At 40.8% G+C, this 27,052-nt stretch overlaps 1 protein-coding gene across 10 annotated transcripts in view; it reads right to left on the reverse strand.

Moving 5' to 3' along the window:
* The window catches only part of Gpc5 (glypican 5), a 1,283,302-nt gene that overhangs the window by 1,034,151 nt on the left and 222,099 nt on the right, over positions 1 to 27,052 (reverse strand). For all 10 annotated transcript variants that reach the window (XM_005079439.4, XM_040747101.1, XM_040747188.1 and 7 more), the window contains exon 3: positions 14,047 to 14,741. In XM_005079439.4, coding sequence (XP_005079496.2) covers positions 14,047 to 14,741 — 695 coding nt within the window. The remainder of the gene's footprint in view (positions 1 to 14,046; positions 14,742 to 27,052) is intronic.

The raw sequence follows: 27,052 nt of genomic DNA on the forward strand, positions 1-27,052 counted from the left end.
CTATCAAATTTGAGGTCATTTCAGTTCAACAAATATTGTCAAACACTTTAATAGGCCCTGGGAATAAAGAGGTAAAAAGGATGCCATGCATTCTTTGAGCTGTCAGTCTAACAGGCTAGATGGAGGCAGCAGGCGGTACGGAAGGAAGGATAGGCATTTTAGTAGGTAGAGGATAAACCCACAGGGAGGCAGTTGACAGTGGGTGACATCACCACTCAGAGGACTCTAGACCATGCCAAGGAATTCAGAGTTTTCATTTAGACTCAAGAAACGCAAAGGCTACCTACCCTTTTCTCCTTACCACAAGTAGTGTTTCCCCGTTTGTCCGGATGAAGGATGAAACCAAAAAGTGGGAAGCAGCATTTACATCTATTAAAGAGGCTACAGGGAGACCATCAGCCTGCGTCAGTCACTGCCATAGCAGTGAGCGGGTAGGAAAGGACTTGCTAAAGGGGGCCCTGCCTCCAGCACTGCAGCATGGCTGCAGCACAGCACTAAGAGACCTTCTGCTGAGGGCAAGGTGGGAAGACAGCCCAGAGCAGGCAGAGCTCTGAAAGCCAGCTTCAGTTCTAGATTCTACTGCCAGGTCAATGAACAGTCACCGAAAGGTTTTAGTCATGATCCTTTTTAAGTTCTGAACACATCATTCTGAATTCTGTTTAGAATTTAGAAAGCAAGATGATCGCTCCTGAATCCCGACTCTGCAGTCTGCAGCCACACTATCCAGTGTCTACACATGTATCTCCCTGCAGTGTGTCATTCAGTGCCACTAGACTCTAGAATGAATGAAAGCATTCTTCCACTCAATGCCATCCCTAAACTTTTAAGGAATAAAAGCCATCTTCCAAGGTCTTAAGGTTTACTGTTTGTATAAAAACAAAACCTTCACTATGCAAGGAGATGCTTCCTCTAAGGAACTTTGAAACACTAAGAACAGGGTGTTTCAAAAAAAAATAGTTTTAATGTTTCACCATGGATGAAGAGAGTTCACAAATCCTTCAGAACACATGCCAACACAAAGTATGAAAGAACAAAACCTCAAAATGGAAATTATTCACTGTACTCTAATGGTTTTCCATTTTCTCTATGAAGCTGTTTTCAAAAGTTTGTTTGCTTGCTTGTTTTGTTATTGCTGCTTTTTCTGAGACAGGGTTTTGCTCTATAGCTCTGGAGCCTGTCCTGGCACTCACTCTATAGACCAGGCTGGTCTCGAACTCACAGAGATCCGCCTGCCTCTGCCTTCTGAGTGCTGGGACTGGGATTTAAGGTGTGTGCCACCATCTCACAGCCCCTTAACTTACTTATAACTTACTATGAATTTCAATGACTTTATAACCTTTTTATTATATAATTTATGTTCCATAAAATTCACCTTTGAAATGTGAATATTACTATATTTACAACTGTATACTTTCAAATTTTGTGATTTCACCTCTAACCCCTTCCAGAACAAATCTTGCTTTGTGTAAGTAGTAAATTCCAATTTTCCTGCCCATCTCCCAACCCTGGGGAACACCGAACTGTTCTGTCGCAGCAGACGTGCTCTTCAGGCTTTTTATGTTAAAATAGCAACAGGTAATGCAGGGTCTTCAGGGACTGAATGACTTCAAGCAGTCACATGAATTAATTGGAAGAACATTAGTCTGAGACCAGCCTGCTTAGTTTCTACGTAAAAAAAAAACAATGTGAACTCAGTAAGTCCCTATCCCACAAAAACAAAATTTAAGTGTATCCAATCAGATATACCCAGCCAACACCAAAGGCCACTACTTTTCTTAATCATTAAAAGGTTACATTGCTTAATGTCTATGATAAGCATCTTGTCTAGGTTTTCTCTCTGACTCCTTCCTTGGAGACTCAAGCTGCTTGCAGTTCAGAGCTTCTGATTCAAATAACTTCTTTGAAGTTTGCGAGTGCCTGTCCACCTTTTTCAGAGTTTCAATGTCCTGCAACCCAGGGGTGGGTCTCCTGTATCTGTGTTCACTATCACTGGGAAATACTGACATGTGCATGAAAGATACTGTGTTTACCCATTCGCCTCTTGAGGACCACTCAGGAAGCTTCCTCTTCTCAACCGTTATCATTAATTCAATAGTTACACATCTGTATTTTGCAGTCCTTATATTTCATCATCATCTTCATCATATATATATATATATATATATATATATATATATGATGTATGCATACATTCAGCATGGAATTACCGAATCGTGCGGTAACTCTGGGTTTAGCATTTTGGGGAGACACCCAGCAGTTTTGCAGCCTCCATGCATCATCCATTGCCTCCAGCAGCATTTAAGGTTCCAGTGTCTCGACAGACGGACTCACTGACACTTTCCTGATGTGTCCCCATTGCAGCCATCCTAGAGAGTGTTCAGTGATACTTCATCGTTGGCTGGTCACCAGTGAGTGAAGATGTCTAACATCCTTTCTGTGGCTTCCTGGCTTACTGCAGGCCTTGCTCAGAGGATGCTGATTTAAGTCTTTGTTGTTGCTTGCCTTTCTCTCCTGGTGAGGCACAGTTACTTTATACAACGCACTGATGAGCAGATTCACATAAGCATCAACTTCTAGTGTGTGATGCATAGAAAGGATGATTTTTGAAGAAAGTGTTTCTCGCAATTCCACTATACTTTTAGGACTGTGTTTTCAAGATGGTCTTTTCTACTAATTTTGCTTCAGTTGTGTTTATCTCCACTTTCTAACTTATTGTTAAGTGTATTCTGTTACTATTTGGAAAACTACCAATAGTATTTGTGGATTGCACACGTTACATTTATAAGTGATGCATCTTCGGTGTTTTCCTCGTTTGTTTTAATTTTTGTCCTTTGTTTATCCTCTGGCAACATTCTACCTGATTCTCAGCTGACACAGATGCTTTCAACAGAGCACATACATGAGCCAACAGTGTGCCCATGACTCCAGAATGCCGACTTAGATCATCATCCGTGATGCAGGCAGGTGTCATGGCTGGGAACCAGAGCAATGAGCCAGAGCACAAGAGAAAGAACCCTCAGTGAGTAACACAGAATCGAGTGAAACGTTAAGAGAACAAATTTTTTAAACAAACAAACAAAAAATACTAGTAGTACCTTGAACCATCTTGTACCTTGGAAATGTTGATTTCAATGTCATACATAAGAAGTAGTCTTCCACCATCTAAAATTTTAAACACAGAAGAACTTTCCCTATATTTCTTCCCCTTTTTCTTCTTGGAAATCATAGAAATTCTGCTTTACATGTATAAATTCATTTCCCCTTTGCAATATTATAGTTATAACCTATGTGATACTGAGTTTGTCACATCTCTGTGATATTTCATCTAATATATAATTTAAAAAGAGAGATCAGTTATCCAAACATCATCCCAAGATTAACAGCGGTAACTTTTGTTGTTTTATGGTTTTCTAACCATAACACTGACCTTTGAAGCTTCAACAGAGGTTGGGGGAAGGGATAGATAGGCGTAAATCCACTCACTTTATAGGGGAGGAAACTGAAGAGAAGACAGATGCTGTGCCTCGTCTTTAAACTACTTCACAATGACACTGAGACAGTGACAGCAGTTTGTTTCTAGAAGATCTGTCATGTTGCCAACACTGCTCACCATAAATTATCAATCCCCAGATCCCCACACTGTGAACCTCTAAGTCCAAACCAACGTTTGCTGAATTAGCCCTATCAGCCTATCTGAATTTTGTAGTAAATAATTTTATTGGAAAACTGCTGAACTATTGAACATGAATCCATAATGTTCTAAAGATAATTCAGTGCTAAGGTGTTTCATAAAAGTCATAGAAGTGTTATGAAGATCCTCACTGGTGGTTGGAGAGATTCAGTGATTAAAGGCACCTCCTCTTCTAGAAGAGGGACCAGGCTAGGTTCTAGCACTCAGGACAGGTGGCTCCTGTAACTCCAACTCCAGGGGTCTGCTGCCCTCCATTGGCCTCTGCCTGCAACAACTCTGAATACACTCTGCATCTACTCCTACACACACACACACACACAGAGAGAGAGAGAGAGAGAGAGAGAGAGAGAGAAAGAGAGAGAGAGAATAAACTGATAAATAAATAAAATGTGGGGGGATGGGAGAGAGAAATGGTTGAATGGTTGCTTATCCAATAAACAAAGATCTATAAAAACGCCTCATTGAAACCCACTAATATAACAACTTTAAACATTATAATATAGAAACCTAGTACTGTAGAAGCTTCCAAAAATATAAACAGATACATACACTAAACGGGTCTAAATGGAGTTACACCACAACAGGAGGTAACGCTTCTTCCAAATACCACAGTATAGCCAACAAAACATCCAGTGCAAAGTGCAGGTTAACACTTTTCAAATAATTGTCAGTAAGTTTCAATAGACCTCCCAAGTGTTACAGAATATTGCCAACTTTCTCAGTTATCATCCAAAAGATAAGACCCTATTGCTGAATATACCGCATACCTGAGCCCTATTCTATGGAGCAATCAAGCTATACTAACTTTTCCCCATAGTACTGGAAGATGCTATGTGAATGCCACTGGGGGATAATCGTCGACCAAAGTCTTAGGAATGGGTAAATACTGTAAACCACAATAATAATTAGATACAGAGTGTTGCAACAGTGGCATGGGTGCTATGAAAGTAATCAGTTATAAGAGCCAATAGTACAAGACCCATAATATGTACATGTTTGTGTGTGTGTGTATGTTGCATGTGTGTACATACACACACACACACACATATATATATATAATTACTAAATGGAGTCAATGCTTGTTTTAAATTTTTTAAAGAAATAAAACATGAATTTTTTGAGAAAAACGTGGGGCTGAGGTTACAGAACGAATTGGAGGGCAAGGAATGGGTTTGATCTAAAAGCATTAAATATGTTATGTTCAACCACGAACACATACTTGTTATAGTTGAAATGTAGTATAGGGCCCACGTAGACTCATGATTTGAATAACTTGATTCTAGCTGTGAGCCTGTTTTTGTATCTCATCTTTTGAAGGCTTTTGTTTGTTTTGTTTTGTTTTCTGGAACTTGGGGGCCTAGGGCAGACTTGCTGTTAGATGATTCCTGCATGAATCCTGCCTTTGCTTTCTTCCTGTCTTCTGTGGCACAAACAGCTGCCCTGTGCCACAGACTCCCGACAACATGATTTTTACGTCCAATTATATGAGACCAAATGATCTCCTCCCCTCTGAAGCGGGGGAGCTGAAATAAGCTGTTCCTCCACGAAAGTGTGTGGTCTGGTATTTTATCAAAGCTCTGGCCAAATCAATCAACGCAAGGTGATAAGAACCAATAAGTCTTTGAGATAAAAATAAAGGATCACAGTGCCTTGGTATCTCTGAGAGACCTCTACAACTCGACAAAATAGATACATAAGTGACATTGAGACTGATTGGGAAGAATCTGAGCGGTTATTTCCCCTGTTGTGTTTAGGATGAAAATGAAGCCAGGGAAGACAGTGTCTGAGAAGAAAGTGAATAACAACCCTCAGGTACTGCAAGAGGGAGGTGGCCATGTTGTCCTCTACAGCTTTGCATGCCGGGGTAGCGCAGATGTCATTTAGCATATACACAGAACATTCTAGCATCTGTCACTGCTCTCAAACATGGGAACGTAGTCTCCTGGAGGATCTCTATCTTTGCAGCTATTCAGACCAAAGGGAACCCACAAGAATCTTAATTATTTTTCTTTTCTTAGGAAATCAGACAAAAGTAAAAAATTGTGATGGTCATCACTTACTTTTAAAGAAATTTATGTCACAATATTCCTCAGAAAGACAAATTCATAAATTAGCCATACAAGCTCAAATCCCTCTGGAATGGTTATTCAAAATTATTCAAGCTCATTCTCTAACATCTTTCTAAAGAATTTTAGATTTTATTAACTGAGAAACTTGAATATTGACTGTTACGAGCATGCCTGCCTGGTTCCTTAGCCACCTCAGAGCCCCCCAAAAAACACACAAGACTTATATTAATTATGAAACTGTCAGCCATTGGCTTTGGTTTCTTATTGGCTACCTCTGTCTTAATTATTAACCTATTTCTATTAATCCAAGTATTTCCACATGGTCTTATCTTACCAGAGAAAGAATCCAGACCTGTTACTCCTCTCACATCCACATGATGACTGACTCTGCCTATGTTTCCCAGAATCGCCCTCATCTCCTAGTCCCAACTATCTTGCTGCCCTATTGGCCAACAGTGTTTTATGTATCAACCAATAAGATAAACATATACAGAAGACCATTCCCCATCAATTGACTGACCTTCACTATCAATCATCTCAATCTTTAGTAAGTTACCAAATGGTCAAAATAAGAGTTTAATGTGGAGCTGTTTGCTCACAGTACTCCCAGTACTACATAGAAAGATCATAAGTTCAAGGTTGTCCTTGACTACATAAAGAGTTCAGGACTATCCAAGGCTACATAAGACCTTATCTCCAAAAGTATCAACAGAAGGGTTAACTTGAATGCATCCATTGCCATCAGTCTTCATGTCCATGTGCAGATGAGAAACCAGAATGGTGAGGAATATGTGTACAATTAGACATGTGAAGAAAACCCATTATTCTAGCTAGAGCAGTGGTTCTCAACCTGTGAGTCATGGCTCCTTGGGAGGTCAAATGACCTTTTCACAGGGGTCACCTAAAACCACAGAAAACACAGATATTTTTATCATGTAATACAATTACAGTTATGAAGTAACAATGAAAATAATGTTATGGTTGGGGTCATCCCAACATGAGAAACTGTATTGAAGGGTCACAACACTAGGATGGCTTAGAAGCACCACTCTAGAGGTTGTAATACTTACTGGACAGAAAATCAGTGGGCGATGTTACAACATGGACTTGTCTCAAATTATTGCCCTTCTTTAGAGATAAATACAATAACCCTACCAATGAAACTAGAAACTAATTATGGCCTCATGCTAACTGTAGGCACTTCTGAGGAAGAAGTTCCCTGTCAACAATGGCTGCCCATATGTCAGAGGCTGACCCCTTCCTAAATAATCTGTGTAGAAGTGTGAGCTGTACCATGTTCCCTTCTGCGAGCTGGTGCTGCCCAGTTCCTCTTTATCAGAACAGACTCTTGATTTCTGCTCAACCCACTTTGAATGCTTCTCTCCTAAACTTCTCCTCCTCCTAGATGCCTGGACTTCTGCTCTGCAATCATCACTAGATTAATGCTCACGCCTCTTTTCTGCCAAGGTACTGTGTCCTCTTTCCAAAGGTAACCCAGTATCAATCAACCATTGAAGCTGACTAAAAGGTAAGCCAAGATAAAAAATGGTATCCCCTCCAAATATTCTGAGTGAATTTCTCAGCCATCGGGTATCTGATGCCGAACTTCGGATCACCATCTTCCACTCTGTGGCATCAAAGTACAGCGTGGACATGAGTGAATTCTCTTCAATAAACGATGTCGTTGCAGGCAATGTGTTTGACGTTATTTATTTTGGAAGAGCACATACATGACATGCTATACTTAGGATGGTCAGACCTGAACTTTTGCTAGCCATTTCTCTCCTTCTACCCATGTGAGGCATGGGGATGGAACTCACATAGTCTAGCTTAGCCTTTAGCATGTGAGCCATCTCACTGCCCCCCTGTCTGAAGGTGGGTTTAAATGACTTCATAAGACCCAGATAAATGATTGACAAGTATTTATTATGGAGGCACTTACACAATTAATGGTAAATGATCACCATAGCCTTCCTGTTCCCGAAGATGCTGTCTCTGCCCTTCCTGCTCTCCAACTACCACCCAAGAGAGCAAGCCAACCCCTCCTCTTCCTTATAAGGGGTCTTATCTGCACACCTGAAGCTGTGCCACCACAAGTCTACTGGCTAAACAAGATGCCACTACACTTGACAACTTTGTATATATTGTGGCAATGCATAAAGCAACACCGGAATTTATTCTGAGCAACTCTCTGTCTGAACTAGGTATGTTCTTGTATCATGTTCAAAAGGGCACACTACATATTCAAAATAAACTACAAAATGAAAGGCATGTTTAAATCTCTCTTTAATGAAACTCTACAAAGCAAATCTTGGCATCATCATGCTGTATCCTGAAAGTAAAGATACCTAGGTTTTACTCTTAGGTCTTTGCCTTGTGTGTTTTTGACCTCAAAAGAAGGAACTGTAGCATTCTTACATTACCTGTAAGGTTTTACTATTCTGTATGTCCATGTAATCAGTCTTCCAAGGAGACAGGCACTGGAGGTTTGTGGTTCACATAAGTATAAATGAGAATATGAGTTGTTTTATTTGAAAAATAATCCACAGTCTGTTAGTGAATATGTTTCACCCCAAACATGCACACATCTGCCTTTTCCTTCCCACCACTTAGAACCCCCCATTTATAGTGACACATTATTCATGATTTACTAACCTACCTTTCCTGATTCATTTGCATCAGTATAGAATGTAGGGGTGGGGTCCAGTTATTGGTGCTTCCCATACAACGCGAGGAAGGATCCCATAGTGAGCTCTTACCTTATTTGATCCTTTGCAGCAGTTTACACACAGCCGTGTGGACAAGATTATAGAAAAGTGAGTGCCACATATTATCAGGGAACAGATTCTCTGGTTAATCCAAGCTATCATTTAAATGTTTACTTTCAATTTTTATATGAGGGTATGGTTGGCATACTTATGAGCATTAAATGTTACTGTGCTTTTCCAGTCCAGGGTAAGTTTCAGAGTATATGGGAGGAATGGGATAATTGTCTTCTTCTCCCATACCTCTTCAATATTGTATCTGAACTTCTAGCTAGGGCAATAGGACAACAAAAGGAGGTCAAGGGGATACAAATTGGAAAGGAAGAAGTCAAACTTTCACTATTTGCAGATGATATGATAGTTTACATAAGTGATCCAAAGAATTCTGCCAGGGAACTCCTACAGCTGATAAATGCCTTCAGCAAAGTGGCAGGATACAATATTAACTCAAAAAAATCAGTAGTCCAATTATATACAGATGATAAATGGGCTAAGAAATCAGAGAAACATCACCCTTTAAAATAGCCTCAAACAACATAAATATCTTGGGGTAACTCTAACCAAACAAGTGAAAGACCTGTATGACAAGAACTTTGAGTCTTTAAAGAAAGATATTAGAGAAGATACTAGAAAATGGAAAGATAATTTGTCCTCTTACCAGCTAATTAAGCTACATTATTGTGCACAGCCCATCTTGACATTTGAAATGACTTGTAATTCTAAAGTAGATCATACACTGATTCTAAATTAATGTGGATGCAACCAGACAAATCACTACCAATAGTGCATGGGTAAATTGACAAGAACGCTGTAGGAGTTAAACACCTCGCAGCCAACACAAAGCAGGAGTGCTCATCTTAAGATTCCCTGATACTCCAGATGTGGGGTTGTTACTGCCACATTTAACCTTGGAGCAAACGAAACTAACAAGGAAATGTTTGGACTACTGCTAGAGCCCTGGTTCTCAACCTGTTGGTCTTGACCCCGTTGGGGTTCAAACAACCTTCTCACGGGGGTCACATATCAATATATAATCTATATGTCAGATATTTACATTTTGATTCGTAACAGTAGTAAAATTATAGTTATGACATATCAATGGGAATAATTTTATGGTTGGGGGTTACCTCAACATTGGAAGCTATTAAATGATCACAGCTTTGGGAAGGTTGAGATCCACTGTGCTTGAAGATGGTACAGAGAGATGTACGATGCAGCCTCATATAAGCATCTGTGTATTTCATCCCCTCTTGCTGACTCTGCTTCTACATTTTTAAGTTAAATTTTGAGGTAATCTACAGGAAAAAAACCTGTAGCATTTAAAGAATAGTCTTTCTAAAGATACCTCTGTTACTGGAAGTTGTGTGTGTATGCAATACAATTTTGTCAATAAACTAAGAACTTATTTTTATTTCAGGTTGAGGCTCCCCTACCAGAACATGATGCAGCAGGCACCTCTATGGATTTCTTTAAGAGGGACTGTGTATTTATCGAGAGAAGTACTTGAGTTCACAGATTGCTTTGGGAATGTGAGAGCCATTATTTGCTACGTCCCAACAATTTATTTTGAATTTGTTGAAATCACTGATGTGTGAACTGGTTATCAAAGCTTGATAAACAGTTTATAAATCACTTTGAAGTTGGCACAAATAAATATTAATGAATCAATTTACAAGGACCTTAAAGTCAGTTTCTTCTTCTTCTTTCCAAATCAATGAAAATGAGGGTCAAGGTTGTTCTATTTGAAAAATAATCCAGTTTGTTAGATAATTATTTCCTTCAGATATCTATCAGACAATTTTATTCTATGAAATCGTGTGGGGTTTTTTGTTTTGTTTTGTTTTTGTTTTGTTTTTTGTTTTTAGGTTCCTGAAACAGATATGTCCTGTCAGTCTTCTTGATTGCCAATGATGACCACCACATACCTCATTGTAAGCTATAGAGAGAGCTGTTACTGAGTTGGAAATGTCCTCCCTAGTGACTTTCTCTAAGGTGCCAGAAGATACTCTCAGGGGTGCTACGGGAGCAAAAAGCATTAGCAATGGTCCTACCCACGTGAGAACTATATAAACCACAAAACCAACCTCCCAAGTAAGTTGTGCCCAGGTGTATAACAGTGGCACAACTGTCAGGTAGAGGGTAACCAACAGACGCATGACTTTATCCAAGCCCATTCCATGGGAGGGAGTCCATGCCTAGCACTATCCGTGTGGTTAACAACAACAGTTCATGGGGAGTTAGAAACTCAAGAGATGAACTCAACACTGCTGTATAAATAAGACATAGCATCACAGAAATTACCTATGTTTCTAACACACACACACACACACACACACACACACACACACACACACCTGCTCTTCTTAATCACAGAAACCTGTATTTTCAGTGAATGCTCATGAATGCAGGATACTAAAAATAAGTGGCAGTCCAGCCCTTGGTCCTACAACACAACTTATGCTACCAACACCACCTCTAATATCCAGAGAGCATTGTGGAAGAGAAGGTAGGATGTATGTAAGAGTCAGGTGATTCGCGGAGGAGCTGTGAAATGTTATTCTCAAACCCAAACACAACTATTGCAATCATGAATGCAGAATCATAATTGCCTCCCCTTGAGCCAGTAATTCACTGGCCTTGTCAATGGTCAATCATGGAAGGGAGAGAGGCACACAGAACCAAAAGTATTTTCCCTGGGTTAGCACAGCACTGGTTTGGTCACAAATCAGCCGTGGTAAGGAGAGAAGTGTAAAGAACTCTACCCTTTTATTAATGAACCATGGGCCATTGATGGATTTGTAATTCCAACAGACGGCTCCAAACACGTGGTCATTACTGACGGTCCTGGGTAAACTGAGTGATTCACAAAGAGTACACAGAACAAGAGAGAGATGAGTGAAGGTGGCAGTAAGAACAGTCAGTGTTCCTTATTGTGTGTAATTGTCAAAGAGCAAACTTAATTGCTAAACAGACTAAAGAGAAAGGAAGGGAGAGAGAGAGAAGAAGGGAGGGAGGGAGGCAGGGAGGAAAACAGGGAGGGAGGCAGGGAGGGAAGGAGGGTTATAACTGTAGGCAAGGCAAATCTTACAAGGCCCAGTGCAGGTAACTGCAGCTGTGAGTTAATGATTGCAGTGTCCTTTGCAGCCCGTGACCCTGTCCCCTGGCTTGTGCAAACATCCCACACTCATTTCTTAATGTCCCCTGAAAATTTCCTGGGATGAAAGCTTTCTACAAAATACATTCTTAAAACACAAACAGGATACTTATAATTTGAAATACGAAAAGAAACTGTTTAACCAAGGTTTGCCCAGGGCTGGGCTTTGAATAGGGAAAGAAAACAGCAAGGGGTCACATATCCAGCTCCCAGGATTGACCAACGCTATCCCACCTAACCCACCACGACCATCCTTGTCACACAAGCCAAATTCAGATCTAACACTGTCAGTATTTTGCTTCGGCTACTGGTAGAAAATGCTGTATTTAAAGCACGCATGTCCACTGGTGTTCTGTGCTATTTCAGTCTTTGAAATAGGAAAAATAGATAAATTTCTACATGATGGATTTTAAGGATACAAAGGCACTCTGGCTCTCAAAACTGTGTAACAAAAGGGACCTTAATGGTCAATTCTCTTAAGTATATCAGAAATCCCTGGCCCAACATTTTACCTAGCATACAAATGCCCAGGAGTTAAGAGCATTTGCTACTCTCGAAGAATTGGGCTCAAATCTCAGTAGTGGCATGGCACCTCACAATGACGGTTACTCCCAGGGGCCTCTTCTGACCTCTGCAGACAACAGTCACACAAATAGTACACATACACTATGCAGGCAAACACTCAGATACATAAAAATGATAGACTAAGTAAACCGTTTTATAAAGAAAAAAATGAATTATAGATTGGCCTCAGATTTCTAGCACATATATTCCTTCAGGACATACTGGTCATCATAATGTGGATATATTTCCTGTCCATATTTTAAAACTACAAATTCTTGTTAGTTTGTTAAATCCTGTTAGAAGTCTGTCTGGTATTTTATTTACATAAACAGAGGAGCAAAGACCGAGAAACGGGGCTTCTTACATCAAGTTGAGAGCAAGAGGAAGGGAGGGCATTGAAAAGTAAGTATGAAAAGGATACAGTGGCACCCCACACACACATATAAGAGTGTAATAATGAATAATGAAACCCATTGTTTTTAACGTTCATTGTAAAAAGGCAAAATAAAGGTGTTCATTGGATAGGGACTTTGGCAGAACACGATCTGGGGAGTTGAAATCCACTGACTGCCAATACTTGATGACACAGCCACCAGAGGGCACCATTTTTAATTTTCTAAAGGCACCGAAGCGGCTCACAAAAGCCACAGGACTGGGTGGGGAATGGGACCGGACTGGAAGGTGGTGTGGTTAAACCCAAAGTTTTCACATCCAACCTCTACCAGAAATGAAGAGTTGGCATCCAGGCCTCGTGATGAGAATATTTGTTAAGTCAGTAAATCAATGTCAGTACGGGAAGATGGATGGTCTCGGTACTGGAGAATATTCGTTTTATTTCAGGAGAAGCGATGCAGGAGAAGCACTCAGGGCACACCCTATTTCACTCTGTGAAACACGAGACACCTCACCGCAAGAGCCTGAGGATGTTTTTAAACAGCTCTACCAGAAGCCGGAGAAAGAGAAAAATTCTTGCATCCCTTGCTTGGGGTGTGTGTGTGTGTGTGTGTGTGTGTGTGTGTGTGTGTGTGTGTGTGTGTGTGTGTGTGTGTGTGTGTGTGTTTTATTTTGTTGTTGTTCTGTTCAAAAGATTCTTATTTTGCTAGAAATAAGACGAGAGAATGCACAGATCGGGTTCTGACAGACTGTCACTCCACCACTTTTATCAGCATCCTGAGGAACCTAGTGCACACCTAGGTACCAAGTTCTTAACTTCATGGATGCAAAACAAGCCGTCCCTCGCCATTCGGAAGCCAGGACACTCAAGCCTCCAGCCGCAGCAGCCCGTCTTCTCATAGACGGTGCTAGACAGACAGTCTGCCTCAATAACAGCTTCTCGAAAAGGCACGCGCCGCAGCAGAAGAGACCTGCAGGGCTGTCTTCCGAGCCATGAGGATGTGAGGGCCGGGAGACTTGGCACCCCCAACCTCGTCTCATATGTTGCTGGTTGATTTTCCATGGGGAAACACATCGACGTTCTTGGCTTAGACATCGGCTCCTCCAGCTTCACCCAACCGCTTGAGAAGCTTGCCCTACTCAGCGGGGTAAAGCGTTACTTTAGCTGATCAAATTTTTTTTTGGTGTAAAACAGATATAATGAGACACTCGGAATCGGACGTGGCTAACCCATTCCTCTTGCTGCCATTTCCTAGAGAATAAGTTTACTCTTCTGATTAAAAACGTGAAGCCTGTGACAATATATTTTTTCCAGATAATTTGGGGGCATATCCCGACTAGTCTGCTTTCTAGGACATTAACCAGGGAGCTGGAGGGGGGTTTGGGGGGCGCACAAAAGGGGGTGCTCACCTGGTCCAGGAGCTTCTGCCCATTGAGGTGCGCCTGCAGCACAGCATCATTGACGAGCACGTGGAAGTTCAGGAGCACGTGCTCCACGTCATAGGTCCCGTGCATTGCAGCTGACAGCTCTTCCAAGGACCGGATGTACGCATGCCAGTGCGGGTGGAGCTCTGCCATGTGGGCCAGGCAGCCCCTGACGACGTTGAGGCAGTACCCCACACAGGGCTTGCTAAGCATCAGGCTCTGGCAGTGCGGGCAATACTGCATCCTCAGGAGGGCTCGACTGCACTCCTTGGAGAAGTGCATATGGTCCGTGGTATTGATGACTTCAATGCCCAGATTGAGGGCCTGCAGAAAGGTGCGGCTGGGCAGCAGGGACCGCGCCATCTGTCCCATGACTCTCTTGGGAATATTGCCGAACGGGCTAACATCCTGGCGGGCCGTCCGGATGCATTCCGAGTATGGCAGGGAGCTGTCAGTCACGCCAGGATTTATGAGATGGTTGTAGACCAGAGGGAAAAGACTGTCAAAAAATCTGTTTACAAACTCTTCGGGATTAACATCGGCACCAAATAAGTAGAGCCCTACGTCGGTGAAAAACTCCTGGATGGAAGCAGCCGCCTCCAAGGCCATGTTCCGGTAGGTGTTGCAGAAAAGGATACTGGTGTAATTCTCTGCTTGGCGGATGAGGGTTTCCAGGGTCTCTGTAACACAGTGGGGGTAAAGGAGAGGGCTGAGTACTCGTGACAAGACATGTGTCCGTCTTCCACGTGCAGCAAATGAGTGCAATATGGCATAAGTAGCCCAAGACAAACTGTAGTATACAGTTTACCGAACTGATCTTTTTCGCCAAGGAGAATGGCATCATGATGACGCCAACATGCACATCACATGCAACTCTCCAGAATGCATTTCCTAGTATCTAAGCTGGCTAAAAGTGCAGATAGCAAAGTTAGTTACACAGAGGGGTAGTTTTTATTATGTAGCTAGTCATAAGCTGCTAAGGATTTTTTTTTGTTCCTTATCCTGGAGTCAATACTTAATAAACATGACAGCATTTAATACTTGATTTCCTGGCTACTGTATCCTCATCGTTTTCCCTAACCCTACTTTCATTTTCAAAATGAAAACCTACAGATTATATATTAGTACCTCCTAAAGCAGGTAGATCCCAAAAGAACAGCCTGAAAATCCACAGACCTTCTGATATTTTCAAACTTAAAGGTCATTGAAAAATACACTACCATGCTTCCCCACTACCTTATTCCTTGTAAATTACCACGCCTTGTTAAGCAGCGAGAAATATAAGGGATGCTACCTGAAGACAGTAGGTTAGCGCCCTCTTATCCATCATACTTTGTTGTTCTTCATCTATTCCTCAAAAGGCTGACTGTGGGACTTTTTTGTTACCTATGTAGCCGATGCTCCAGAACCAGCCAACCAAATCTAATATATCCACAAAGACAGGGAGCATATCCTAAAAGGAAGGGACTGGAGTAATCACTGAGATCAAATGAAATTCCAACCCCTGCCTATTAAACAGCAGTAAACCACCATGACTAGTCTAGTAATTACATTTTATAATTAGACTAATTAATGACACTTGACTATATCGATATATAATTAATTATAAAATATATTCAATAAAATTATCTCCTATAGCAACAACCTCATAGTTATTTTTAATTAGGTTGTAAAAGACCACAGTCATAATTCAGTAACCAAATCACTGCGTGAGATTCTTACAAAAGAGATGGAGTAAACATCAAAAAGAAATAATGAAAATCAGTGGCTACTAAGAAACCAGAACCATACCACGACTGAGCAACAGTGTCCACTCCATCCTAAACTTGTCTGAAATTGATTGACACTGCATTCCAGACTTCAGCGTGAAACGTCAGGGTACGTGTACCCCGCCATCAAAGGTAACCGCTTGAAATGGCAACTACACCTCCGAGTTTCCTCAAGCAGATGACTATAAACTCCAGACTGCTAATGAGATAGAACTTGATTATTTATATGCAGTTCTAGTACCAGTACAGGTATCAAGTATATTGAAGCAACTCTGTGAACACCGCAGAGAATGAGACACGTATCTTGTTCTTCATAATTAAGTCACTGGGCAAATTATTCAGCACCTAACCTACCTTCCTCTTCACACTGATGCTACCTGCAAATTCTTTTGCACGGCAGTAAATGCTTTGTCACAGTCAATTGCTTTTAAAGCTAAAATTCTTTCTAATACCAGTGTCAGTTCTAAAAAAGGAAAATGTTATCTCCTATTGATAAAAAAAATTGTAATTTTTGGAAATTCAACGTTAATACACAGAAGTAATTTTTATAACCTCACCTCGACATCAAATGGGTTAGTTTTTAAATTCTTTTGGTTTTGAGACAGGATTTCCTGCATAACTCAGGGTAGCCTGGGGCTTGACAATTAGAAAAGACCAATTTCATGACCCTCTTGTCTGAGGCCTCAGTTACTGGGATTATAAGAATCAGCATGGTCATCTGAGGCTTTTCATCTCCACACATTTTTCTGTGTCAAAATATGTAGAGACAGCTGGGCGGTGGTGGCACATGCCTTTAATCCCAGCACTCGGGAGGCAGAGGCAGGAGGATCTCTATGAGTTTGAGGCCGGGCTGGACTGATAGCCTCCAAAACAATACAGAGAAACCCTGTCTCGTAAAAACAAAAAAAACAAAACAAACAAACAAACCAAAATATATATATATATAGAGAGAGAGAGAGAGAGACTAGGCTAAAGTCACAAAGTGTGCTTATCCCATTCACTTTAAATGTTGATTGTAACACAAACGGAAAGCAAAATAAGTCCCTATGTTGTGATACATCAGTAACATTTTGAAAAACTAACACAAAAAAGCCAACTTCAAAGTTCCATTTTGTTTAGACATTTAGAAAATAGTAATCAAGTCAAAGGAGAAGCACTGTAAAATGTATTTTGTTTATAAATTTATTTTTACTCACACATGCAAATTGTAGTTGAAGTTAGTTTGCTGTCAGTAGTACAGGGAGAATTCAGTAAAGAAGTAATATTTGGATGCACTATACCATAATACTCTGATAAGCTCATTTCTTTAATGTTGTTTTCCTAAAGTAAGTCAATGTGCAATATACATACTTGGGGATATTCACAGTAAACTTTGTACAGTCTTAAGCCACTAGCTATAAAGGGATGATGTTAAAATTTGTAAGGAAACACTTACATTTTACTTTTGGCTAGTAAGAACAATCACATAGCTGAACATCATTTAGAGCTGTCAGAAAAAGCACAAGCCTTTGTATCGCTAGGATCAACCCTCTTCTAAGGTCATCCAACTGAGAGTACTGAGGCTGATGTCAGGTACCTGAACCCATCCATAACATACCTTAAAAACCCTGTGTGGGAAGTACACGGAAATGCATGTGATGTGGGGGTATCTTTTCATCTACCCTCATTCATCGTAAAAAAAAAATCAATTAACTTGTAGTCATTTGTTAAATATAATTGCTCGTGACCTATGTCACAATTAATTTCTACACACAAGTGACTGAGAAAATGGGCAAACTTAGATGATTTATTCTAGTTCAAGCCCCGAGTTGACTGTGGCTTTCACAGTCGATCTGTAGGGCTGGAGCAGCAGCGTCCTGGTTGGGATGCAGCTGGAGGGTTGGACTGTCCTCCAGGGACACTTGCTGACGCTCTCAGAGAGCAGAGAGGCCGTGCTGCCTTATTGGTCACTGCAGTGTTTCTCCGACTGGCCCATGTGGGGATCACATGTCAAGTGTAGATTGTTGGACTAAGATCTCTCAAGTGCTCTTACAGCCACCTTGGCTTTCTTCACACAGACCAGAGGTTTGGCCACTTGGGCAATCCAGTATTAATGGTGGCTCTCAACAGTATTTGTTTAGTGACTCAAAGATGTGTTACATTCTTCTGTGCTGCATTTGTGTAACCCTGGGAAGCTGTGTTACTGTGCCTGTCTAAAACACCTGATTGGTCTAATAAAGAGCTGAATGGCCAATGGCTAGGCAGGAGAGAGAAATGGGTAGGGCTGACAGGTAGAGAGGATAAATGGAAGGAGAAAAGTAGAGAAGACGGGTGAGTGAATAAAGGAGAGGAGGATACCGGGGCCAATCACACAGCCACACAATCAGCCTCAGACTAAGAAGGAAAGAAAGGTATATAGACTTTGAAAAGGGAAAGTCCAGAGGCAAAAGGAAAATGGGATAATTTAAGAAAAACAGGCTATAAACAAGCACAGAAACTTCACTTCAGGTTTCCCAGTCCCCATTCCTACTAAGGGTATTTGTATCATACACGTAAATGGTTGCTGACATGTAAATAAATAGATCTGGGGAGTGCCAGCCTACAATCCCAGGGCCAGAGAGTCTAGGAAACAGAACCTTCATTCAGTGGCTGATGGAAGCAGAGGCAGACTCCCATGGCTAAACACTGAGCTGAACTCAAGAAATCCAGTGACAGAGAGGGAGGACTGATGAACAAAGGGGTTAAGACTGGACGGGTTTAACCCCCAGAAACAGCTGACCTGACAAGGGTTAGTTCTTGAATCCCAGGCTAATGCCTGGGAATCCAGCATGGGACTGATCCAGACCCCCTGAATAGGGGTGTCAGTGAGGAGGCCTAGGTAATTTATTGAGCCTTGGGCAGTAGATCAGTACTCATCCCGAGTATACACATGGACTTTGGACTCGACATCCAACAATGTGAGATGCACTCTCACCCTGAACTCTTGGGGGAGGGTCTAGGCCCTGCCATGGATGAAATGACAGACTATGGATGCCCCCATGGAGGGCCTCACCCTCCCTGGGGAAATGAGGGGATATTGGAGGGGTTGGTGGGAAGGCATGGGAGTAGGGAAGGGAAAGGGAGAGGAACCTGGATTTGACATGTGAAGCAACCTTGTTTCTAATTTAAATTTAAATTTAAAAATAAAATATAATAAAAGGAATTTAAATACAAATTAAATACGGACAACAAAGACAGGTGACATTGGTAAAAATTAAATTTAACAAACTGAAAAGTCAATAAAGATTCACATGTGAGTGGCTTTTTGAATCAAGAGAAATGTAATCTTCATGGGCCTTTTATTATTTTAAAGATTAAATTGACTCCACAGGTAGCAACCACAAAACAGCAGTTTTAACAACCTGTCCAGGGTGGCATGAACTAACAATTTTTGGGTCTTAACACACTTTAGTTTTTAAGCCTGCAAACATGCTAAAACACAAACTATGAAGTGTTGTTTCCAAGGTAAGACTGCAGATGTCTCCAGCTAGAGCAGTGAAGCATGAAGAGAGAGAAAACCACAGCAGCCACTGATAGCCAGCTGATGCTTAGCATGGACATTTTGATGGTCTTTTCAGCGCGGCTTTACACATTTGCACATGAGAGTTCTGCAGCAGAACTTTTGTGACCATTCAGTCACTTCCCAGATCTCTCCTGCCTCGTGCTAGGCGTCCCCACTCACTGCACTTTAGAGGGAGAACACAGATGGATAGAACTTAAGAATAATTTCTCGATAGTCTCATCATGCATACATTAAAATAAATTTCAACCATCTCAACCTTTAGAAAGTGCTTTCCAATGGCTTTCGAAGTACCACACTTAATTCTTCTTTTAATCTTCCAAAGACCTCTAAAGGTACACTGTTGTCATACAAACTTAATGTAAGCATACAGAAGTTACTGATTTTTCCAGCTTGGAAATGTTTATGATGAATCTGTTTTTTCCATTTACACATTTCCTCAAGTTTTTCAGAAAAGTAAAATGTGTAATAAATGTTCTCTGGAATATTGATTTAATGAAATGTAAATGCTCTGCATAATGATTTGTAATATAATTCTTCAGAAATTAATCTCTGGTATAAATAAACAGTGACTGGGATATTAATCTGTATCACTAAGAATTAGCATATTGGTCATTAATCTACTCTACTAAGACAAGCAGTGCATGGAATAATGCTTTCTCAACTTTTCTTCCTTTATTTCCCTCTTTGTTAATTTGGCCATTGCAAGGCATTACACTTACTTCTGATACCTTTCTGTGTTCATTTGTGCTCTGAAAGTTAATACAGATTCTAGTAACAAAAAAAGAACATAATAAAGAACTTGCATAGTAGTTAAAACCAGGGCCAAATTACCATCGTGCATGTCTGTGTGACTGTATGTCTGTGTGTAGACACAATTGCTTCACACATGGTCGAATGAAGATTTTTTTAAATAAAAATCTCTAGTAGTTTTAAAATACACTCAAAGAAACAATACAGAGACAAAGACCCATGACATAAGACTGTTTCTTATTAATTATGCAATGTGGATTTTAAAAGAGCAAATAAACCAACACCTTTAGTAGTGGCTCTCCTCTTCCCTCCAATTTGTAATTTTGGTTAATTTCATCAGCTAGGACACAGAGGATACACAGCAGCAAGGATTTGCTGTTGGTTTGAGAAGTTTAAGGGAGAGGCAGAAGAACACGTGTTCAGGAGCCCAGGCAAGACTAGTTGGATTCAAGTTGGTACTATTTACAGAGATAGGCCAGACTATGGAAAACCACATCAAAGTTAGAAAATCAAGGTTAAGATTGAAATACCAATCAAAAATTGGAATGAAGTTTATTGGTATATACTGAAGGAAAAATAATGAAAGTTAGAAGGGAGAAGTTAAAACTGTACAAACTTGGGTAGTAGAGAAGATAGGTAAAAAATAGATTAAGAAAAATATAAATGATTAGAAAGTATAAAGAGAATAGAAGTTGATGAAATAAAAATCAAAACAAAACAAAAAATAAAACTTCAGAAAGGAGAGTATCCCTGGGGTCAAAGGAAGGAACTTATTTTCCATATCTCATGTCAAATGCCACAAAGTCACATGAGTTGGCCATTGAGTAGACAAGAGGATGGCTCCTGTAAAGCTGCCCCAGAAGAATGCACCCAAGAAACAGAGCATGTGCAAACACTTCCAGAAAGTTCTTCCTGTGAAATCATAGAAGCAAGCAGGCACTGGATGGGAATCCATAGTCAAAGATTTTGTTTTTCTGAGAAGGATCAGTCTTCCTATGTCTCCCCCGGGAATAAAATGATGACTGAGCAGTAGAAATGGGAATCAAGATGTAATTCATTTGAATAAGCTAAAAGATGTAATTCTGGACACTCATGGGAAATTCAAATATATGACATTTCATAGGTGTGCATGCTGCCAAGACCGACAGCAAGAGAAGTAAATCAAAAGGGAATCTGGTAATGTGTTCAACCATGGAACGGGTTCAAGAGATTTCTGGCAGCTTTATTACCAAATGTTAACAGCTACTTCTCGAAAACTCCGATTCCCCGATTTCCTCTAGTCTTTAAATCTGGAGCCAATGATCGTCATACCACATTCTGCAGTCATGAAACATTTATTTCTTTCCTTAGCCAACATTTAAAAGCAGTAGTCCTGGAAATTCATCATCTTCTTTAGAACATAGCGCCTCCATTAGAAATGTTGTGTTTATGATTGTGTGGATGCCTGTGCCCAACGTGGGTGGGAGACATACCCCATCAGTCATGTGGAAACCAAACAGCGACTGTGGAAAGCTGGCTCTCTTCTTCCACCTTTGCACAGGTGTGGGAGACCAATCTTAGATCACCAGCCATGCACACAGTTCCTTTACCCACTGAGTGATTGTGGCAGTTTGAAGGAGGATGACTCCTATACACTCATGTATTTGAATACTTAATCCCTAGTTGGCAGACTGGTGGGGAGAAGACTGAGGTATGTGTTGTTATTGGAAAAGATATGCCACTGGAGGCAGACTTGGAGGATTCAAAAGACTCACACCATCCCCATTGTGCTGCCCACCGTATTGGTAACTCACTCAACTGTCCAACGTAATAAGCCCTAACAGATTCTTTCTTCAATAAGCTGCCTTGGTCATGGTGTCTCATCACAGCACCAAACAAACATCATTTGTAATATCAAATGACACTTCAAATTGCTGACCTCTACATCTACAAATGTCATTCAATATTTCTGAGTTTTCTCTTTCTCTCAGGATTCCCTATGTCTACAAGAATTTATCAAGAAGCCTGAAATCATTTTGTCCCAGTGAGATGCATGTGTATGTACGTATGTATTCTCATCAATATGTATACATTTCTAATTTCATTTCTATTGCTATGGTAAAATAACCTGAACAAAAGCAACTTTACGAAAGAAAGGGATTTTGTTGCTGTTATTGTTTATTTTTGTTGTGGCTGTGTTTTGCTTTAGTTTTTTTATTTTTGGTTGTTTGCCCTTTTGTTTGTTAGCTTACAATACAAGGATACAGCCCATTACTGGAGGGAAATTAAGTCATGAATTCAAGAGAAGCTAGTCATACCCCATCCACAATCAAGAGCAGAGAGAAAAGGATGTATCACCTAACAGTTGTAGCAATCCCCCACAGATAAGCCCAGAAGCCCATCTAATCTAGATAATTCCACCTTGAGAATCTTTCCAGGTGAATAATGAGCCAAGTTGAGAGTAAAACCTAACCTGTCTGTCTGTCTGTCTGTCTCTGTCTGTCTGTCTGTCTGTCTGTCTGTCTCTCTCTCTCTCTCTCTCTCTCTGTGTGTGTGTGTGTGTGTGTATGTGGTATGTACATGTGACTTAAATATTTATTCAATCTAGCAAGGGAACTCATTGTATAATTGCATTAGAAGAATGAGCAAGTTCTGAGTCTCTGTCAGCATAATACATGAGTGAATAACTTAAGGAAGGAGGTGGAGAAGCCATGGTAGAGTTTATGGTAGCAGAAGCCTGTATCAGAGACTTGTAACAAATACAAGGGACAGAAAAAACAAAGAGCAGCTGATAGCTATCAAAGGCCAGCTTTTTGAGATCTACTTTAACACCTAAGCCAGGCCTTATAAAAGTTCAAATAAACCTGGAGGGAGAGGGGTGAGCTTATCAAACTCAAATGATAATAGATTACTTATTTTATAAAGAAAAATGTCTACATTTCCAAAAATAAAACTTTAGTGAGTAGAGTGTCATTGTTTTACATCATTACACATTCCAGTGAGTTCTGGCTTAATGGGAGAAGACTGATGTAATCTCTAACAGAAGGTAGTTTAGCTTGACCAATAAGAAAAAGAAATTCAATGTCACAAAAATATTTAGCATTATTTAAGACTGTTGTTACCATTATTTTACATTACATCAAAACAAGGTAATTAGATATTTTTCCAAGGTTAGTTGCAATATTAAGGTCTAGGAATGGGCTTTTTTTCTCTGTTAATTAAAATGCCTTGTTTTTTTTGTTTTATAAATTGTTGTTTTATTCATGATAAAATCTGCCATGTAATGACATTTGAAAAATGTTGATACACAGGTTATGCAGATTTCTCTAAGGCTGACACAGTTTGCCACACGTTAAGTACTACAAAGCCATTCTCATGGAATAAAGAACATGTTTTTCTAAATTTTCAAGTTTATCTTAAAATTGAACTGTTATTACCATGGTTTGGGCAAATGCTTCCCAAAGGTACATATATAAGATAACTGTTTTCCAGGGCTGGGTAACTGACTCAACAGTTAGGAGTACTTGCTGCTCTCGCAGAGAATCAGGTTTGGTTCCTTGCACCCACATGATGGCTCACAACTGTCCATAACTCCAGCGATTCAATGCCCTCTTCTGGTCTCTGTGGGCACTGCATGCACACATTGCACATACCTGTATTCAGGTAAAACCCTCATACACATTAAAAAAAAAAAAAAAAGCCTGACTACCTGATTACCAGTGTGATCTTAGCATTATCATTGGAAAAAGGGACTTTGAGGAAGTCCTTAGTTCATGAGGAATGGGGTAGGGAAGAACATTGAGAGGCCGTGGCTTCACCACCACCGAACACTTGGGAGTCATGACTGATGGGGTAGATAGTTTTGCTACAACATCCATTCTCACCATGAGGTGTAACTTCCTTCCACCCAAAAACATGAGGCCATGGACTTGTAGTACCCAAACTACAATCCATAATAAATCTCCCCTCCACATGTTAGTCACCCTGCTGTTCCATTACAGTGACAAGACGTCAGCTGAATAAACCTATCGTGTTTATTTGTGTCTCCCAAATCACAAATCTGAATCTCCGTCACTTGCTTTTCCTGAAGGCATAAAATAGTGTGTGTGGCAAATGGGTAGTTAGTTGAACTGGCATCTTAAGTAACTGGTAAAGCATCTTTATTGAGTTATCATTATGTCTGATAGGCAGAAAGCAGACATGCTGTGTGTATCTCTTTTTTTTTCTTTTGCATTTCATCACACCCAATTGTAAAAATATGTTAGTGAATCCAAAGGTGTACAGTTAGCAAAATGAATCATATTTCTTGGTTCATTGGGATATTGTTAAATGAAACTGGGTTTTTAAAACTTTACATGGTGCTTTAAAAGAAAATGATTCCCAAAGGGAGTCACACTATGAGGAGGTGTGGCTTTGTTGGAGTGGGTGTGGCCTTGTTGGAGGACTCATATATGCTCCAGCCACATCCAGTGAGACAGACGATTTCCTGTTGGCTGTGAGTCAAGATGTAAGGACTCTCAGCTTCTTCTCCAGCACCATGTCTGCCTGCACAGCGCCATGCTTCTAACCCCAAGACAATAATGGACAAAACCTCTCTAAAACTGTAAGCCAACCCCAATGAAACGTTTTTCTTTATAAAAGTCACCCTGGTCATGGTGTGACTTTACAGCAATAGGAACCCTAACTAAGACACTGTATTTATTATTGAAAGACCCTGGCCCAGTTTAAACAGGCAGCTGAGGCTTATGGAGAATTCCGTTCCCCCACAGCTGCATAGTCATTGCCTATCAGAAGGGAGCCCAGCCTAAGGACACAGGCTGTCAGGTATCTGCAGGTGGCCAGATGGCCAGCTCAGCAAGGTTAAACAAACACAGAGATATCTGCGGGCGACCAGACGGCCAGCTCAGCAGGATTGAGCAAACACAGAGACTAATTGTTCCTCAGATAGGGCCAAGGCCAAGACTTGAGTTCCAAGAAAAACCTCAATTGCCCGCGCTCTGAGCCCTAGCCTCATTTAAATTGCCCAATCAGGGTCCTGTTACTAGGCTTCTCGCTTCTGTACCGCGCTTTTTGCTATAAAAGAACCCCTGAGTCCCCAGCTCGGGGCGCTCAGTTCCCCGAGACTGAGATGCCCGGGTACCCGTATGTCACCAATAAAGCCTCTTGCTGTTGCATCCAAGTTCGTGGTCTCGCTGTTCCTTGGGTACGGGTCTCACTTCCGTGAAAGTATCCCTATTGGGGTCTTTCACTATAAAGTGTATACATATCTCCAGTATGGTTTGGAGCCACTAATTTAGCTTGTAACAAACCCCAACAGATGACTCATTTGTGTAATTAAAGCCTGTTTTACCTCACAGGTACCCTGACAGGTCTCCAGAGCACTGCATCACACTTGGAGATTTTTCTCTGAGGCTTGCGACCTAACTGCTTCCTAAGTCTGATTGGGGAATGTTCTTCTGTGTATATGTAAATAAAGCACTGTTGGCCAATAGGGAAGCAAGATAGGTGGGACTAGGAGTCGAAGAGGATTCTGGGAAATGTAGTCAGGGGTGAGTCGTCGCCAAATGATTACAGGAAGAGGATGCATGAGGCTACGTCCTTGGAAAGATAAGTCCTTATAAAAATATATATTAGCAATCACGGGATAAAAATTATGTCAGAGCTAGCCTATTAGAACCCATAGCAAATGGCCAGCAGCTTCATAATTAATATAGCGTCTTCTGTGCTATTTGGGGGCTAAAGCAGCAATGGGACCCAGGCGGGATCCTACAACACTGAACTGTATTTGTCATCATTTGCCAAAGACGCCCTACAAAGTCTCCATACCTTTAGAAGCCTAATTGTTCATGTATCATCCTTTAGCTTTTATTTCCAACAGTTATTTTGTCATCCGTAAATGCCCTTTTTAACCTCCTTGGGCACTCCCGCTTCTCATTCAGCCAATTTGCCTCACTCCCATTCTAGTTTCTCTTAGTTTTTTCCCAAGCTTTTAAGTGCGAGTTAACTCCAGGACCATTATCTATGACCGATAAACCTGAAGTAATCAAGAAACTTTCAAGTGCATTATGAGATCTTCAAAACATAGCTGGAAGGATGGATGGGTGCTAGAAGGGATAGCAGTGGGCATGGCATGCCATTCTAAATGGAAAAGGAACGCAGGCCCTCCTACTGCGTAAGAACTCACCTTACTCTTGCTCCTTAGACTAATACCCCCAGATACACAAAACACTCTTTCTCCTTAGACTAATACCCAACAGATACACAAGAGACAGTTTCTACCTAAACAGCCCTAGTGTCTTCTGCTAACCACACCATTTAATCTCCTTAATCATCATATTCACTGTAGATGAGCATATACATCATCCATCATAGTTACCACTACAAAAATTGCCATTAACTTTTATGTGCCTCTTAGTGTTACAAAACTCTGCTGGTAACTTTTCCCAAAAGCATTTCACCACGTGCATCATAATCTCTCACACCTTCCTCGTGTTCATGCCATGGTTACTGGAACAGGGTAATGTTAAAAATCACATCTGTCTTTTCCTATTAGGCTGTAATAAAGGGGAGGGAGTTAAAGTGCACAAGAAGGCATATGAAAGTCTAAGCCATATGAAAATTCCTCTGTGTTTACTGAACCTCAGTGTGGATGAGCTCTAGTACTCACTAGCCTTTGCAAAGCACTCTAATTACAATCTGGATACTGGTGATTTTCAGACATCTTGACCCTGACCCCCCACACATCGGCTACATCACATTGCCGAGAGTCCATCTGCATGCTTCCTGACTTACAGACTACCAGACGGAGAAGGACAGAACCGAAAGTATCCACTACTGAGTTCCAGAGAGGTTAATAAATGCACTTCGACTGCCCAGACAGGGGAACCTCCTGCAGAAGCCAGGCAATCTGTAAGACCATTCCATTCCTTCCAAATAGCAGGAGGAAATATTG

This window comes from Mesocricetus auratus, unplaced genomic scaffold (genome assembly GCF_017639785.1).
Source record: "Mesocricetus auratus isolate SY011 unplaced genomic scaffold, BCM_Maur_2.0 Super-Scaffold_2245, whole genome shotgun sequence".
In the NCBI taxonomy this organism is placed as follows: Eukaryota; Metazoa; Chordata; class Mammalia; order Rodentia; family Cricetidae; genus Mesocricetus; species Mesocricetus auratus.